General features: G+C 44.6%; 1 protein-coding gene across 1 annotated transcript; it reads right to left on the minus strand.

Annotated features, from left to right (window-relative positions):
- Positions 1-300: 300 nt before the first annotated feature.
- Positions 301-16,542, minus strand: LOC136624958 (pregnancy zone protein-like). Its single transcript, XM_066598893.1, has 8 exons — positions 16,342-16,542; positions 9,481-9,696; positions 9,265-9,374; positions 8,933-9,023; positions 7,567-7,635; positions 6,250-6,352; positions 5,735-5,775; positions 301-374 (listed from the first exon to the last, which is right to left on the minus strand). The coding sequence occupies exons 1-7, from the start codon at positions 16,471-16,473 to the stop codon at positions 5,738-5,740; spliced, it is 759 nt and encodes a 252-aa protein (XP_066454990.1). The 5' UTR covers positions 16,474-16,542; the 3' UTR covers positions 301-374; positions 5,735-5,737.
- Positions 16,543-17,688: the final 1,146 nt, after the last annotated feature.

Raw genomic sequence — 17,688 nt, forward strand, 5'->3', positions numbered from 1 at the left:
AGGGCTTGAACGTCACAGGGGGAAGTTGTAATGCCTTCCCTGTCTTTCAATTGGCCAGAAAAGCGCGCTAACGTCTCAGAGAGGAAACTGAAAGTAACCGGAACACCGCGTGGTGCTCGTTAAGAGTAACGAGCATCCCGAACACCCTAATTTTCGCACGAATATCAAGCTCGGACGAGTACGTTCGCTCATCTCTAGTCATGGCACAAAATGTAACATATGCGCAATTCATATATTTTTTATTAATGTGAACAAAGCCACATAGATCAGATATGATTACATATATTAATACGTTTCACACCATTATGTCAATTATGCATTAATCAAATACAAATAGGGTAGATGTCCTGAAGTGCCATCCCTTGACGAGCAATCTAGATGAAACAAATAGAGAATAAACATTAAAAATCATCAAAAAGATGCATAATAAAATCAATACAAAAAACGCCATAAGAAAACCTACAGATAAAGAGCAGCATTGTATTATATATGTAAACCTGAGGGAGACAGAGTGTCCAACTTGTGTATCCACTCCAGTTCTTTCCTCTGGAGGGCCCTCTCTCTGTCCCCTCCCCTAATACTTTTAGAAACAGTATCCATCACCCTAAAGCGAAGTTGGCTAATCGTATGGCCTCTATCATTAACCCCTTAATGACACGGCCTATTTTGGCGTTGAGGACCAAACGATTTTTGGTATTTTTTCATCTCCATTTTTCAACAGCCATAACTTTTTTATTTTTCTGCCGACGTGGCTGTATAAGGGCTTGTTTTTTGCATGGCGAACTCTAGTTTTTATTGGTACCATTTTTGGGTACATAGACTGTATTGTAAAACTTTTATTATTTTTTTTATGATCGTAGGGAGAGAAAACACATCAATTCTGCCATAGATTTTTGCGGGTTTTTTTTAGATCGTTAATTATGCAGCATAAATGACACTACATTTTTTTCTGCGGGTCGGTACGGTTACAAGGATACCAAAATTGTTATATTTTTTTTTAGGTTTTTCCACTTTTCCACAATAATAGCCCTTTTTTTGGAAATTATTATTTTTTTCTAAACTCACTGCATTCAGTCCTGTAACTTTTTTATTTTTCCATGGACAACACTACGTTCTTTTAAATCACTTTTATTGCGTTTTTTTGGGTGCAAAATGCAAAAAATTAGCATTTCGCATCAGTTTTTTAGCGTTTTTTTCTTCAACGCTTTTTGCCGTGCAGGATAAAAAGTGTGTTCAATGTATTGTACGCGTTGTTACGGACAACGTCAATACCAAATATGTGGGATTTTTTTTAATGCTAATATAAGAAAAAGCATAAAAAATGGGGGTTTAAAACTTTTTTTTACATTGTAATTTTTTGATCTTTACTTTCCTCTTTTTTTACAACATCTGTGTCCCTCTGAGGGACTTTCACCACTGCACTCCAGTGCGCTGCGATAAGGCATAGCCTTATTTCAGCGATCTTAGGCTATGGCAATACAGGACGCCGGTATCCGGCGTCCTGTTGCCATAGCAACCAGCTGGGCTCTCATGATAACATTGTGAGAGCCGTCTGGTTGTCACAGAGGGAGCGCCCTGCCGCGATCTACTTATGATGCCCCCCGCCGTCGCAGCGAGACACCAGCTATCACTGAAAGCCGGCTCCTGCTGTGGGATAGCGCGAGATCTGCTATGATCTCGCGCTATCCCTATGACGTAAGGGTTCGTCATTTTGTGGGAAGTACCCCGCTCCCATGATGTACCCTTAGGATTCTCGATCTAATCTCCATTGTGGTCTCCCTACATAGAGGAGACCACAAGGGCATGTCACTAAGTAGATGACAAAAGATGATGGATAAGTAAAGTGGCTCAGGATGCGATAGGACTCCCCGGTATATGGGTGATTAAATGCATCACCCTTCAGCATGTTTCCACAGCATGAACAACCAAGGCAGGGAAAATGTCCCCGCCTTGGATGTGAAAACACGCGTTGGTTAGTCTTGTCTACCACTTTATAGGAGCTCACCAATCTGTCTTTGATGTTTCAACATCTCCTAAAAGCCATCATTGGAGGATTGGTGAAGTCCAATATTTAGGGACACCTACTGATATTCTACTTCTGAGGGGGTTGTATGTAGACACAAATATTATCCGGGGGGGGGGGGCTTTTCTTGTTTGCTCTGGGGCTTCCTGAGATCCGTGCGACTCAGGGATCGGGCTCTCACTGCTGCTGGAAACACAAGATCAGGAGGATGTCCCCTCTCTATAAATTTTTGGCACATCTGATTTAATCGCATATCAATATCCTCATCTCTCACAATCCTGCGAACCCTGAGCAACTGGCTCCAGGGTAACGACTGCAGGGTTTGCTTCAGATGACCGCTGCTATATAGTAATAGATCATTACGATCTGTCCACTTGCAGAATAGATTCGTCTCTAACCCAGTGTTCGTCCTAATCACCATTATATTCAGGTACTAGATCCTATCCTGTGACCAGGACATCGTAAATTTCAGCTCTGGTGAAATATTACTGATGGTATCATGGAATAACTCCAATTCTTCAATGGTGCCATTCCACAGCATAAAGATATCATCTGTGAAACGCCACCATTTGCCCACTTTAGACCATAGCTTAGATGTATAAATGCTGGTTCTCTTCACATGATTCATAAAAATATTTGCGTATGTGGGGGCCACGTTGGGCCCCATCGCAGTGAGCTGGTGGGTTGTCATGACAATGAATACATGCATTAACACACCATTGATGTAAGAGTGGCTGCGAGCGAGATATCGCGTTACAGCAGTAGTCCCGCGCATGCGCCGTAGAGTGAGGAAGATTCCCATTGAGAAAGAGTAAACTCTGGATTATCACGCGAGAAGCTGTGAGTCCCGCACATGTGCAGAAGCCCGTTCGGATGCCGGTGCCTTACTACACACTTTTAATCATAAGGTAGTGTTTACAGATGATGTCGCACATGTGCCTCCCGATGACGAGGAGACTATGGAGGTATTACACATATGTTTACTAATTAAGAAGTACTGATGTGATGGGAATTGGATATGTCTGATTAGTGACTAAGTATGTAACTGAGATAATAGCATTGTATATGCGAACCAGCTTGAAAAGACCCATGCTGCGGGTGAAACAGCTGTAGCTGTATACCTTGACCAAAGAATGAAACTAAAGAAGCGATTTAATATAAAGGAAGAAATGTTGAGTATTTAACCTTCACACCACTGATGCTGCTTGCATGTATTGGAACTTGTGGATTGCTTTTGGGACTAGGATCCTGTCCTGACCTAGCGTGCATCTAATACCACTCCATCCACGACTGGAAGATTGCAGAGTGCGGCTGACAATCTGTATTTTCAGGTGACCTAATAACTATGCATAAATATATCAGGGGACAATACAGAGATCTCTCCCATCATCTATTATACCCAGGACTGTAACAAGGGGGCGCTCTAATAACTATGTATAATATATCAGGGGTCAGTACAGAGATCTATCCCATCATCTATTATACCCAGGACTGTAACAAGGGGGCGCTCTAATAACTATGTATAGATATATCAGGGGACAATACAGAGATCTCTCCCATCATCTATTATAACCAGGACTGTAACAAGGGGGCGCTCTAATAACTATGCATAGATATATCAGGGCACAGTACAGAAATCTCTCCCATCATCTATTATACCCAGGACAGTAACAAGGGGCGCTCTAATAACTATGTATAGATATATCAGGGGACAGTACAGAGATCTCCCCCATCATCTATTTATACCCAGGACTGTAACTAGGGGGTGCTCTAATAACTATGTATAGATATATCAGGGGACAGTACAGAGATCTCTCCCATCATCTATTATAACCAAGACTGGAACAAGGGGGCGCTCTAATAACTATGTATAGATATATCAGGGGTCATTACAGAGATCTCTCCCATCATCTATTTATACCCAGGACAGTAACAAGAGGGCACTCTAATAACTATGTATAGATATATCAGGGGACAATACGGAGATCTCTCCCATCATCTATTTTACCCAGGACTGTAACAAGGGGGCGCTCTAATAACTATGTATAAATATATCAGGGGACATTACAGAGATTTCTCCCATCATTTATTATACCAGGACTGTGACTGTAACAAGGTGGCACTCTCTACATCTAGAGGAAAGAAGGTTTCTACACCAACATAGAAGGGGGTTCTTTACTGTAAGAGCCGTGAGACCATGGAACTCTCTGACTGAGGATGTGGTGATGGCAGAATCCATAGAAGAGTTCAAGAGTGGCCTGGATGCCTTTCTGTATTAGATTACATTATTAAATATTATAATCACTAATTACTCCAGAAGAGTCGGTGATCCGGGGATTATTCTGATTGCCAGATTAGATTAGAGTCAGGAAGAACGTTTTTCCCCTTAAATGGGGGAAACTGGCTTCTACCTCATTGTTTTTTTTTTTCCTTCTTCTGGATCAACATTGGCAGGATGAATAAGCTGAACTAGATGGACATATCTTTTTTCGGCCTAATATGCTATTTTACAATGGATGATACTGGATCCCGATACTTGAACCAATAACCCATCCTACTATGCCTAAGCTATAACACTGGGGCGTATTATGTGACAAAGGGGCTTTTAGGTCCTGATGGCATGATGTATTATCCTGCTGCACTATCCCAGCATTGTGGGGGACATGTAGGCCATGAAGGGCTGCAAATGGACACCATCAGTGAAATGTAGCTGGCACCAATAACTGACGGGTTTAAGCGAAACAGTATACCCAACCTCATGTACCCAGGTGAGGCACTGTGTCCAGTGTTGTGGTAATAACAGAGGCGCTCTGGTGGTCTTCTGCACCCATATCCCATTGAAGCTAAAGAACACTGTGCTGACATGCAGGATGAGTGTGTGGGCTCTCCTGCAATGAATGTGGATGGGATTTCTGGTGGAGTCGCTTGTCTGTGGTTGTGCGTGGACACTGTAATGTCCACTGGGAGTAGTACTGCCGGACATTTCCCAGTAGAATCATAGAATGGGAGAGTTGGAAGGAAACTCAAGGGTCATCGGGTCCAACCCCCTGCTCAGTGCAGGATTTACTAAATCATCCGAGACAGATATTTGTCCAGCCTTTGTTTAAACACTTCCATTGAAGGAGAACTCAGCACCTCCCCTGGTAACCTGTTCCACTCATTGATCCCCCTCACTGTCTAATATCTAATCTGTGTCTCCTCCCTTTCAGTTTCATCCCATTGCTTCTAGTCTTTCCTTGTGCAGATGAGAAAAGGGCTGATCCCTCTGCACTGTGACAGCCCTTCAGATATGTGTAGACAGCTATTAAGTCTCCTCTCAGCCTTCTAAACACATGACACTGGGTATCGAGGAATGTTAAATACCTCATAACTTCAGAAGATGGAAAATCTCATCCGTCTGGCACCTACAATCATAATGAACTCCAATAATTCATGCTACCATGCCATGAGCACACTGGCCAGTGTCCAACCTCACTCACAAGATACCACCTCACAACTTATACAGGTGTGGGTGTTCACAAGCCCTCCCATGAGGTAACACTACTTCATCATCAATTTACATACTGTTATCCTAGGACGTTTTCCATGCCCATGTCATAGGAAGGAAATGTGCCAAGAATAGAGGACAGTGAAGATGAAGAGCAGAAAGAGCAGATCTGGAGATTAGAGGACAATGCATTGTCACTGCAGTACTATGGATCCCGCTCTCACCTCTTAACAGGTCACCAAATAGCTGATTGTCTTCTCCTCCTCTGCAATTAAATAAAAGAAAATACAAGTCAGGACAGCTGGACAAGCAAAGCAGCAGAAGCCACCAGCCAGACAATAACATGTCTGATGGAAGGGGCTGACATGACTATGGACTCCTCGTGGGCAGTGCCCAACAGTGCATCTCATGGTAAAGTCAGGCTACCTTTATACCATCATCATCATCACATTATATAAACCAGAGCTCTGACCACTGCTATTAATCATGCAGGAAACAAATAGTCCCCATTGGTGGCTGATGGTTATAGATAGAGTGGGCACAGCAATCTTAGCAAATAAGGGCACCGTGACCATCCACTTGGTTCTTCCCTTAGATGGGATTGGGATGAACAAACACCAGGTCCTTCATGGCTAACATAGTTTGTATATTTTGGGGTCAACCAGCTCCAGAGTGATGCCCCATAGATGCTAGCTAGGGGTCTCTCTAGGGTATGAATGCCTTTGCGGTTCTATATTACCTTTCATGTAGTAATCAAAGATACTAATCATGGCCGGTTTCAGACCGCTCACTGGAACCTTCCGTTCGGCATGAATCTCCAGGGTCTGTGTCTGATTGGTGACCTGAGAAACAGGAGAGAGATGCTGAGGATTTACATGACTATACATTATTGTATCAGAAGACTCAGACATTTCTGCCTCATACTGTTCTGTTTATTGTCCGGGTTGCTACTTATATTTTATATGCTTCAGTGCTGATTGCTGTTTTTTCCTCCTTTTATTGCTTTCATTATGATGTTTTTTACTATGGACCCCAGGTCATCATGTCAGCTCAGTATCCTGTATATCACGCACGGAGAAGTGGAGACCCTACTCCCCAATCTCTCCCTCACACTGCACACATACATGGAAGAGAGGATCCTGCTCCCCTATCTCTACCTCTCCCATACACAGAGAAGGGAAAATCTTGCTCCCCTATCTCTCCCACACACTGCACACACAGAGAAGAGGAGACTCTGCTCCCCTACCTCTATCTTTCCTATACACAGCACACATACACGGAAGAGAGGATCCTGCTCTCCTATCTCTATCTCTCCCATACACTGTACACAGAGAGGAGATCCTCACTTGTCTCTCCTATACACTACACACATAGAGAAGTGAAGATCCTGTAGCATGAGACAACAGTAATCAATGACCCCTCCGCCTGCTTCTGGTAATCTGTCTTGGTTGCCCGCTGCTAGAGACAGACTACACGAGGCAGCAGGCAGTAGACATCAAGTTCTAAGGAAGGGAGCCCCCCAGCCATCTGCACTTTAGAGGGATTCTTCAGCACAAAATTGTCATTTCAGGTAAGTAAAGTGATTTGCAGTTTTGCTTGTTGTCACATTAGTTGTCATATCAGTAAAAGCTCATTAAGAAGTTAGTGACCAGTTAAAGTGATATGGTGGAGCTTTGCTTAAGGCCTCATGTCCACGGAGAAAATAAGAATTAAAATCCGCAGCGTTTTTCCCGCACGCGGATCCGCGCCCCATAGGAATGCATTGACCACCCGCGGGTAGATAAATACCTGCGGATGGTAATTAAAAAATTTCTGGAGCATGAAAAAAAATGGACATGCTCAATTTTAGTGCGGATGACGCGTGTGGGAGCTCATAGAGCACATAGCTCAATTGATCTCCCGCATGAAAAATAAAAGACAATTACAGTGCATCCGCACAGCATCCACAGCCCAAATCCGCGTTACAAATCCGCAGCGGATCTGATTTTCCCCGTGGACATGAGGCCTTAAGAGTAAGCCCCGGGTCTGTTGCTGCAGCGTTATGGGAACGTCTCACCTTTTCTATGTAGATGGACACACTGTCTTCACCCTTCTCCACTCTGTTCACCATCGGAAGTTTCATCAGCTGCAACAAATAATCGAATATTACACATGTTACATCAAAGACTGAAGACCGAGAACTGCAGGTACTGAAGGCCACACGGTTGTCCATTAACCCCTTAGTGACCTGCCTACTTTGTGCCTTAAGGACCAAGCGGTTTTCCTTGTCGCATTGCTGGAGCCGTAACCCGTTGACATAGCTGTATGGGGGCTTGTTTTCTGTGGGACGAGTTGTATATTTTAATGGCTGCACTCTGGGGTGCATATAATATGCTGGAGAACTTTTGTTACAATTTTTTTTTAGGGGGTGCGGGGAGGGGTGGGATGGAAATCCCTACAGAAATACTGCCTCTCTGTATTGCTTCATTCTAAGACCGATTCTTATTTTGGAGAAGTGTGAGGGTGGCGAGTTTGTATGTTATTTTATTTTTTGGTTAGGACACAACGGGGCCTCATTCATCACTTAGTGGGCACAGCAAGGCCTGTAAATGACTCAGAGGGCACAGTGGGGCCTATAAAGGACTGAGGAGCCACATGGAGCCTATAAAGTACTGAGGAGGCCCAGTAAATGACTCAGGGGGCTCAGTGGAGCTTATAAATGAATCAGGGGACACAGTGGGGCCTTACTAACTTCTCTAATGGCACAAAGAAGCTTGTAAATAACAAAGGGAGCACAGTAGGGTCTATAAATTACTAAGGGAGTACAGTAGGGTCTATAAATTACTAAGGGAGTACAGTAGGGTCTATAAATTACTAAGGGAGCACAGTAGGATCTATAAATTACTAAGGGAGCACAGTAGGATCTATAAATTACTAAGGGGGCACAGTAGGGTCTATAAATTACTAAGGGGGCACAGTAGGGTCTATAAATTACTAAGGGGGCACAGTAGGGTCTATAAATTACTAAGGGGGCACAGTAGGGTCTATAAATTACTAAGGGTGCACAGTAGGGTCTATAAATTACTAAGGGAGCACAGTAGGGTCTATAAATTACTAAGGCAGTACAGTAGGGTCTATAAATTACTAAGGGGGCACAGTAGGGTCTATAAATTACTAAGGGAGCACAGTAGGGTCTATAAATTACTAAGGGAGCACAGTAGGGTCTATAAATTACTAAGGGGGCACAGTAGGGTCTATAAATTACTAAGGGGTGCACTGTGACTGTTACCCAGAAGCACATATAAACCTGGAGCTGGCCCTGTCTTCACACACCGACCACACGTGGATCCCGGAGCACGGGGAAATCTGCAGTTTTGACCAGAGGAATGATTTACATCAGGATTATCTTTTTAGTGCTTGTAAAATACGTCCGGTGAACTTACATCACTTGCCGACTTCTCCCCGAGCTCATAGCCGGACAAGAATTTGACTTCCAGAAGCGCCATGTTAGTACATGGACGTCCTCCTTTATAGCTGCAGAGTCAGAGGAGAACAGGAACAGACTTATATACAACAGTATCTGAAGGCCGCACTGACTAAAGGCATGAATGTAAGGAAAGGATTCTGTCTGCAGCTCTCGATGTGATTGGAGTATACGATAGGAAGTAACTGCAAAATTCTGCTTGCAGCTCTGGATGTGACTGTAAGAGCTGATATAACTGGGTGGGCTGTGACGGTTTATAATATGGTCTTCCTTATAGATGACGTCTCTTACCTGAACTCCACCCCTATCACCATTTTGTCACCTTTCATGCACTGAGGTTTCGCTGACATGTCAAAGGCATCTTCCTTGGCGGCAGGTAGAGTGTTATGTACCTGAGTGACCTGTGCAAATGTAAGAACATTAGAAACCCAGCAGGTAAGAATAAGAGACAAAATCCGACTCCCCCTCCCCATCTATATGAAGGGGTGGTCACCGCACCGTCCGTACCTGCGCAATTACGGTTCCTCTCCCAGTCGCGGTTATTGTATACTCTCCGGGGATTTCAGGTAGCTGAATCTTCTGCTGGAGCAGGCGGTTGTCGTCATCCACATGGAAGCGGTGCTGGAAGCCTTTCTCGTTCGTCACTTCTATGGTCGTTTTTCCACCTTTCACCATGGTACGACTTGCAAACATTGACATTGCTTGAAGAGCGACCACTGTGTCCTGAGGACAAGAGACGCGCGAAACGCTCAAACGTGAGGTGTGGGGAAAGAGTGTGAAATACACGTACTGTACGTCACTAATGATACTCACAGATGTAGCAAGCGTTAAAGGGGTTTTCCATGGAAAATACTACTAATGACCTCAGGATAGGTTATCAATAGTTGATCGGCCGGGGTCCATCGCTCAGGATCCTGACCGGTCAGCTGAGCGGTTGCATGCTGTCAGCGCCGCAAAAACAAAGGGGTCGGGGGTGAAGCAGCGGCAGTCTCGGCGCTGACCTCTGTGTAGCGCCCGTTACTTATAACTGCAGGCACGGCTCGTGTTCATTTCAGTTTGAGCCATACAAGCGCCGGCCACTACACAGAGGTCGGCACGGAGACTTCCACTGCTTCAGCTCCCACCTCTGTGTTTTTGCGGTGCTGACAGCATGCGCCCGCTCAGCTGATTGGGCGTGATCCAAAGCAACGGATCCCGGCCGATCAACTATTGATGACCTATCCATAGGATAGGTCATCACTCGTATTCTTGCTGGAAAACCCCTTTAATAAAACACTAAACACATTTAAGGGGTATTCCGAGACCAAAGTCAGATTCCAAAATAATCATAAATCATCTCACAGGGCTCCAGTAAATCCATCCATTACCTTTCCTCTGCTTCTCTGCTCTCCTTATTCTGCAGCATCCACAGTGCTCTGTTCTTTACATCAGTACTTCCTGTTCACAGCCCTGCTGTGCTTCTCTACTACATCTCCCATAATCCTCTGGGCTGCACCTCTGCCTGTTCACTCTGCATCCTCCTCCCACACCCAAAGCTCATGAATACTAAATCCCACCCACTAACCCAAAGATAATCATTTTGCTCCTCCTCCCAAAAAAACTACTGTTTTTGGACCAAATAAATGTAAACGCAGAGTACCCATAAGCCAAGATTTGAACCCCAGTCTGACATGTTGAAGACACCATTATTAACCCCTCTGTGACTGCAACACACCTTTTTACTGACCTCACTAATGGGCTTTAAAGCTGCACATACATTTTTTTAAGGGAGTGGCTTGGCTGATTACTGACAGCCAGGCTGCTGCTCTCATTGGCAGTAGTGGAGAAACCTCAGATCCAGGCAGTTTAACTCTTTACACATCACAATCAATACCAACTGCAGCATGAAAGCAGAACACAGGGGATCCTTTTGTCACCCATTGGCACCCTGCAATGCGATCGCAATGGGTTCCCATGGCAGCCAGAACCTTGACAAGGGCTTGCATGTCTGCCATGTAACTTAGATTCTGCAGGAGGCAGGCCCTAATAAGCTAATAGGCTGCTGTTATAGGCTTAGTAGAATGCACTACATAAGTAATGCGGTGTACTATTCTAGTGATTGAACTATCGCATCTTCAGGTCCCCTTCAGAGACTAAAAAATGGTTTAAAAATATGTAATAAAGTTTAATTTAAAGAAACATAATAGGTAATACCGTGTTTGTAAAATGTAATTGTTCTTAGTAAGAAAAATCAAGTAATCTTGTAGCTATAAACCTTTTAATGGCAGCAAAAAATACATGATGTTATAGCGAGCTTTCAGACCTCACAGGGTCCTTCCTTAGGCAAAATGGAACAAATTTAATGACGTATTTCAGAATACACATGATCACAGGGGAGGGCAGGAACATGGTGAACTTAATCTGCACTCATTAAATACCAGAGACAGAGGGTAAGAGGGCACAGACATGTTGGGATGAACAGCATTTAGATAAGTAGCAGGGTGGGAAGACCATAAAAGTAAATGATCAGTGCAGTGACAATGAATGTGAAATCTCTCCTTCAGACCTGCAAACAAAGGGAATGGAACAATACCTCTGCAGCACCACCTATTGGATGGCAGCATTCCTTCAAATCAAAGTATGAGTTTTTACCAAGTTTGTAAAATAATGATCGGGAATAGCACCCCACCTGGGTGCTCTCCTTGGGGAGAGATGATGCCATCCTCTGACCCACCCACCCCCAGGCGTTCCCACACATACCCTGGGCGCCCTCCCCAAAGTCTCCACTGATGCAAGAACCCCTTTCCGAGGTTCATTCCATTTTTGAGGGTATCAAAAATGTCCATAAATTTATACTCCCAAATTCTTTTTGACATTGCAGCTTGAATTTGCTCTTCAGTAACTCTCATCTGTTCCATGTTGTGTCCGTGACCACAAAAATATTTTTACACAGGTGGTTCAGTCGTTTCCCCTTTAATTGTGTGGCAACGAGATCTCATCCTGGCTCTCAGTTTTTGTGCAGGATGAGAGCTCATCGCCACACAATGACAGACCATAATAGACAGAGCAATATAAAGTTTTGGGGTATCTCAGATAACGTTAGTCCAACAGAATTAAAGGACTTTCTGAACCAGCTAATGAAAAAGCTTTTGCCAGCTAACCCTACTCAGGAACTCATTATAGATAGGGCACATTGCCTACAGAAACCAAAATTCCTCCCTGATAATGTTCCTCACGCAAAGATTACTTTCTACCATATTAAGGAGGCTCTCATGTTCGCTTCCAGAAAAGGCTGTGGTGTTACTTGGCCTGTTAGCAAATATCCAACTATTTGCTGTTTTATCCTCAATTGCCATACAAGCCAGAAAAGCTTTCCCACACATTACAGCCATGTTTAGGCTGGAAAAATGTTGTATAAGTGGGGCTTTCTTACAAACTTTATATTACACAAAGATGGTATCTCTTACACTTTCTACAAACCAGATGATGGTGAAAAAATGCTGGGAGCTAAGCATTCTAGAAAACCCACAGAACAACCTAGCGAAAACCACTGCCAGGCGGCCTCAGGATAGGAAACTGTCTTCTGCAACTCACTGAATCATTAACAAAAGTATTCCAGAATGGAGGGTGTGATGTACAGACTGCTAGGCCGTCAGACATTATGTGTATGTCAGGCCCTAGACGTGTCTCAGCATGCATTTTATGTCAGCCCAGTCAGGCCAGGCTGTATGGCATCCATGTTGTGTGCAGTTAGCTAGCATTTGTCAGTACCCTGGGAAAGCTGAATAAATTCATTGTTTTAATCTCCCTTCCCTCCCTCATATTTGTCCAGGTCTTTTGATGTACAAGGGGCCAGGAAAGACTTTGTTGGAATAGCAATAAAACTAGCTAGTGACAGGGATATGCTAATTGACCACCTGCCCATGCGGATTGACACCTTGGGTGTTTCTTATAGACATCCAATTCACAATTCACATGAGAAGAAAATCTTTTAATGAAGGATATTTAGTTGTGTGTAGGTCATAGCCCAATATGGAATATATTTTCAGAATCAGGCAGGCCAGCTAAACAAAATCCACACATGTTGCGGTACGAGCTCAGTATCACCCCAAATGGCATATCTGTGTACCTGGGCATAATTTACGTGTCACACTTGATAGAATAGATAAAATCATGACTAGAAATATGCCGGACCTATATTCCCGATCGGAGGGCCTCCCGCCGAGATATAACTGAAATGGGGAACTATGATTTTCCAGAGCTTGTATGACTCCCACCCACCTCTCTCCAAATGACCCTCAGAGGGGACAGGAAGAAGGTGTGTTTGGGGGAACCCTTTATAATTTGGGACTCCACAGGTCTAAATTGTCAGACCACGGAGATATGCTGCTGCATATGAGCTGTCCTGTTTTTGCTTTCTGGAACTCTGCCGAACAGACGCTTTGGGCCATGTCTCCCAAAATCGGATAACTTTCTTTTAATTTCTTCCTGTTTATTTTAAAATACTGTCTTGTTGTGTATTAATACAGTGTTCCCTTATACTCACATGTAACATATTTTTTGTATACCTTTGTGTGTGTGTATATATATATATATATATATATATATATATATATATATATATATATATATATATATATCATCTGCATTGCTAGTCTTTTTCTAGAATAAATCTACAATTTATTAGTTAAGCCTTGTCTATTTTAAAACCAATCATAACTCCAAGGATTGTATTCATAATTCATGAGTCTGGGTTCCAGCTACCCATAACAGCTGGTGGTGGCAGTGTGCATGTGCGTGGCATTGTAGACTGCGGGAGCCGTTGGAAGGGATCAGGTGGCGATTTGAGCTTTTGCTTTGCATGCGTGCAGAAGCCCAGGAAAGCTGGATAAAAATCAGCCTGTATTCTAACGAATCCAAACTCGCAATCTCGCTAGAGTAATTGATCGAGGCTCTGCTGTGACAGTTGGTAGTGGCAAGTGCGCTTGGAACAGTCGATCCATGAGTAATCAAGAACAGAGGCAGGATCGACAGGTATCACCCCTCCCTCACCATCACAGAGGGTGACCCTTCATCAGGCACACTCTCTGCTCCTCCTAGTTGAGCAGGCTTTGATTCCTGCTAGTACAGATGTGTTTTCTGTTGCCTTCATTTAAAGGGGTTGTCCCGCGCCGAAACGGGTTTTTTTTTTTCAATAGCCCCCCCGTTCGGCGCGAGACAAACCCGATGCAGGGGTTAAAAAAGAAAACCGGAGAGTGCTTACCTGAATCCCCGCGCTCCGGTGACTTCTTACTTACCTGGTGAAGATGGCCGCCGGGATCTTCACCCTCGGTGGACCGCAGGGCTTTTGTGCGGTCCACTGCCGATTCCAGCCTCCTGATTGGCTGGAATCGGCACGTGACGGGGCGGAGCTACAAGGAGCCGCTCTCTCACGAGCGGCCCCATTCAGAAAAGAAGAAGACTGGACTGCGCAAGCGCGTCTAATCCGGCGATTAGACGCTGAAAATTAGTATACTGTTCTGGGAGCAATATAAAGGCCCCATACTGTTCTGGGAGCACTACAGAGGCCACATACTGTTTTGGCTGCACTACAGAGGCCACATACTGTTCTGGGAGCACTACAGAGGCCACATCCTGTTCTGGGAGCACTACAGAGGACACATACTGTTCAGGGAGCACTACAGAAACCTTATACTGTTCTGGAAGCACTACAGAGGCCACATACTGTTCTGGGAGCACTAGAGAGGCCACATACTGCTCTGGGAGCACGACAGAGGCCACATACTGTTCTGGGAGCACTACAGAGGCTACATACTGTTCTGGGAGCACTATGGAGGCCTCATACTGTTCTGAGAGCACTACAGAGGACACATACTGTTCTGGCAGCACTATGGAAGCCTCATGCTGTTCTGGGAAAACTATGGAGGCCTCATACTTTTCTGGGAGAACTACAGAGGTCTCATACTGTTCTGAGAGAACTACAGAGGCCTCATACTGTTCTGAGAGCACTACAGAGGCCACATACTGTTCTGGGAGCACTACAGAGACGACATACTGTTCTGGGAGCACTGTGGAGGCCTCGTACTGTTCTGGGAGCACTGGGAGAACTACAGAGGACACATACTGTTCTTGCAGCACTATGGAAGCTTCATACTGTTCTGGGGAAACTATGGAGGCCTCATACCATTCTGGGAGAACTGCAGAGGTCTCTTACTATTCTGGGAGAACTACAGAGGCCACGTACTGTTCGGGGAGTCCTGCGGAGACCTCATACTGTTCTGGGAGCACTACGGAGGCCACATACTGTTCTGGGAGCACTACGGAGGCCACATACTGTTCTGGGAGCACTACAGAGGCCACATACTGTTCTGGGAGCACAATGGAGGCCTCATACTGTTCTGGGAGCACTACAGAGGCCACATACTGTTCTGGGAGCACAATGGAGGCCTCATACTGTTCGGGGAGCACTACAGAGGCCTCATACTGTTCTGGCAGCACTATGGAAGCCTCATGCTGTTCTGGGAAAACTATGGAGGCTTCATACTGTTCTGGGAGAACTACAGAGGTCTCATACTGTTCTGAGAGAACTACAGAGACCTCATACTGTTCTGGGAGCACTACAGAGGCCACATACTGTTCTGGGAGCACTACGGAGACCTCTTTCTGTTCTGGGAGCACTACAGAGGCCACATACTGTTCTGGGAGAACTACGAAGGCCTTACACTGTCCTGGGAGCACTATAGAGACCTCATACTGTTCAGGGAGCACTACAGAGGCCTCATACTGTTCTGGGATTACTTCGGAGGTCTCATACTCTGGTGGAGGAATTAGAATGGCCTCATATTGTAGCGGCATAGAGAATCTCTCTCCGCTCCCTCCGCTCCCTCCGCTGAATGGACAGCGCAGCCCGTGCCACCGGAACAAAGCTGTCAGCAGCGCTAATCCCATTGAAAGCAATGGGATAGCTTCCTGGACTTCTGCCACAGCTGTCACAGCTGTGGTAGAAGTCTGTGGTATTCTCCCTATGTTTTCAATATGGCTAGTGCTGCTGCCGCTGGCCCCATTGAAAATACTGGCAATATTGCAGCGTTTTTCTTGCGCTGCGAGGCAAGTATTTTCACTCGCTCTCCTAGCGCAAGAAAAAAAAATGCCAGTGGGTGGGAGCCCTTAATGTCAGAAGAACCACATTTTGAATTAAAAGGTTTCAGGTTGGAGTATAAAAAAAAATGCTTTCATGAGGTCAGAGAGGTAGACAACCGGTGGAGAAGGGGCTGCAATAGCCCCAACAGGAAGCATCAGGGTGCGAGTTGAAGCTTCGGTCTCTGCTTTCTTGCTTGTTGTTCAGGTTTACTGAAGTAGTTTAATGAGATTTGATTCTCTGCCTTGTACCTGAGTGGAGCTAAAACCGCCTCTTGAGTTCTGTTGTCTAGATAACCAGCGGATGATCGCCGCCATATCTCCGAGCTGCTGATTTGTTGGGTTTTTAATAGAGGCCAAGCTCAGGAGGACATAGGACGTCATCTCCACCTCCACAGATTTTGCCTTTGACCAATAAGATACTGAATCGGATTTGGTGTCCTGGGTCCAGTACAGTAAAGCATCTGCAGAGAAAAATGGAAATACTCCTGAGGATACATGGAGCAATACAGGTTAGACCGCAGGAATCTCATGTGTCCCTGCGGAGACTAACCCAGCAGCGGATCTATGCCAGGAAGGTGGTGCTGTGTCATTGCAGATCTAGAAGAGATGAATAAATGGGATCAGATGCGGATCATTTGCACTTTACCTGCTTTGCTAGCTTTTTCGTACAACTTCTCCATGACGGCAGCTCTGTTCTCCACATCATCAGCCAGTGTGTACACATACGCCTTTAGTGCCAGCTTGTAGGTGGTGGCGTTCTGTAGAGGCTCATTCTGAATACACTTCAGTCCCTTCTTCACAACAGGATCCTAGAGCAGAACACAAACAGCATTATAGTTTGAAATGTGTAGAATTTTGCAGTGCTGTTTGGCAGATTACCCTCCAGCCGCGGGGCACCTTGTTTCATACAATAAGGACCCTGATATGGGATATTATGGGGTGATATTGTATATACCAGGACAATCCACATGTGAACCAAGTTCAATAAAACTTTTCAGCACTCATCTTCCTATTAAAAAATAACCAGTAATTTATAAAAAAAAATGTGAAAAAGGGAAATGCACCCCAAAAATATGGACATGTTTTGAACTAAATATCGTCCTTAATAATAGCATGTCATATTACACGGAATACTGACTTGCATACTCCTATTCATGTCAGTGGTTCCATCTCAATTTAGTCACCCTTTCCAAGTTAATACATCACATCACATAATTGATCATTTGTCATACGGTGAGTACATTAGGGCCAAAAGCTAGAGCGTAGCTAAAAGCTTATTTCCACCTCACAACTTCCCTTCATGGATGTCGAAAATACTCTGCAAAGAACTTTATGCTGTGTCACTGGGTATATAAAGTCAACTATCAATGCAGCCAGGGATGATACTAGCCATCTAATGCAGTCACCATATAATAGTCAGATACCAGTTCTACGCAGTGATAGTGATTACAGGGCAGTTACCTCCAGTAATCAAAAGTGATGTCTCTTCTGATTGGTGTTGTTAACTTTCTCTTCTTGCAAAAATGATTAATCTCTGCACACTCCCCTCATCCTGGCACTACCTCCAATGCATCTTTTAGTACCCTCCCATAGGAA

The sequence above is a fragment of the Eleutherodactylus coqui genome, chromosome 4, assembly GCF_035609145.1.
Source record: "Eleutherodactylus coqui strain aEleCoq1 chromosome 4, aEleCoq1.hap1, whole genome shotgun sequence".
Lineage (NCBI taxonomy): Eukaryota > Metazoa > Chordata > Amphibia > Anura > Eleutherodactylidae > Eleutherodactylus > Eleutherodactylus coqui.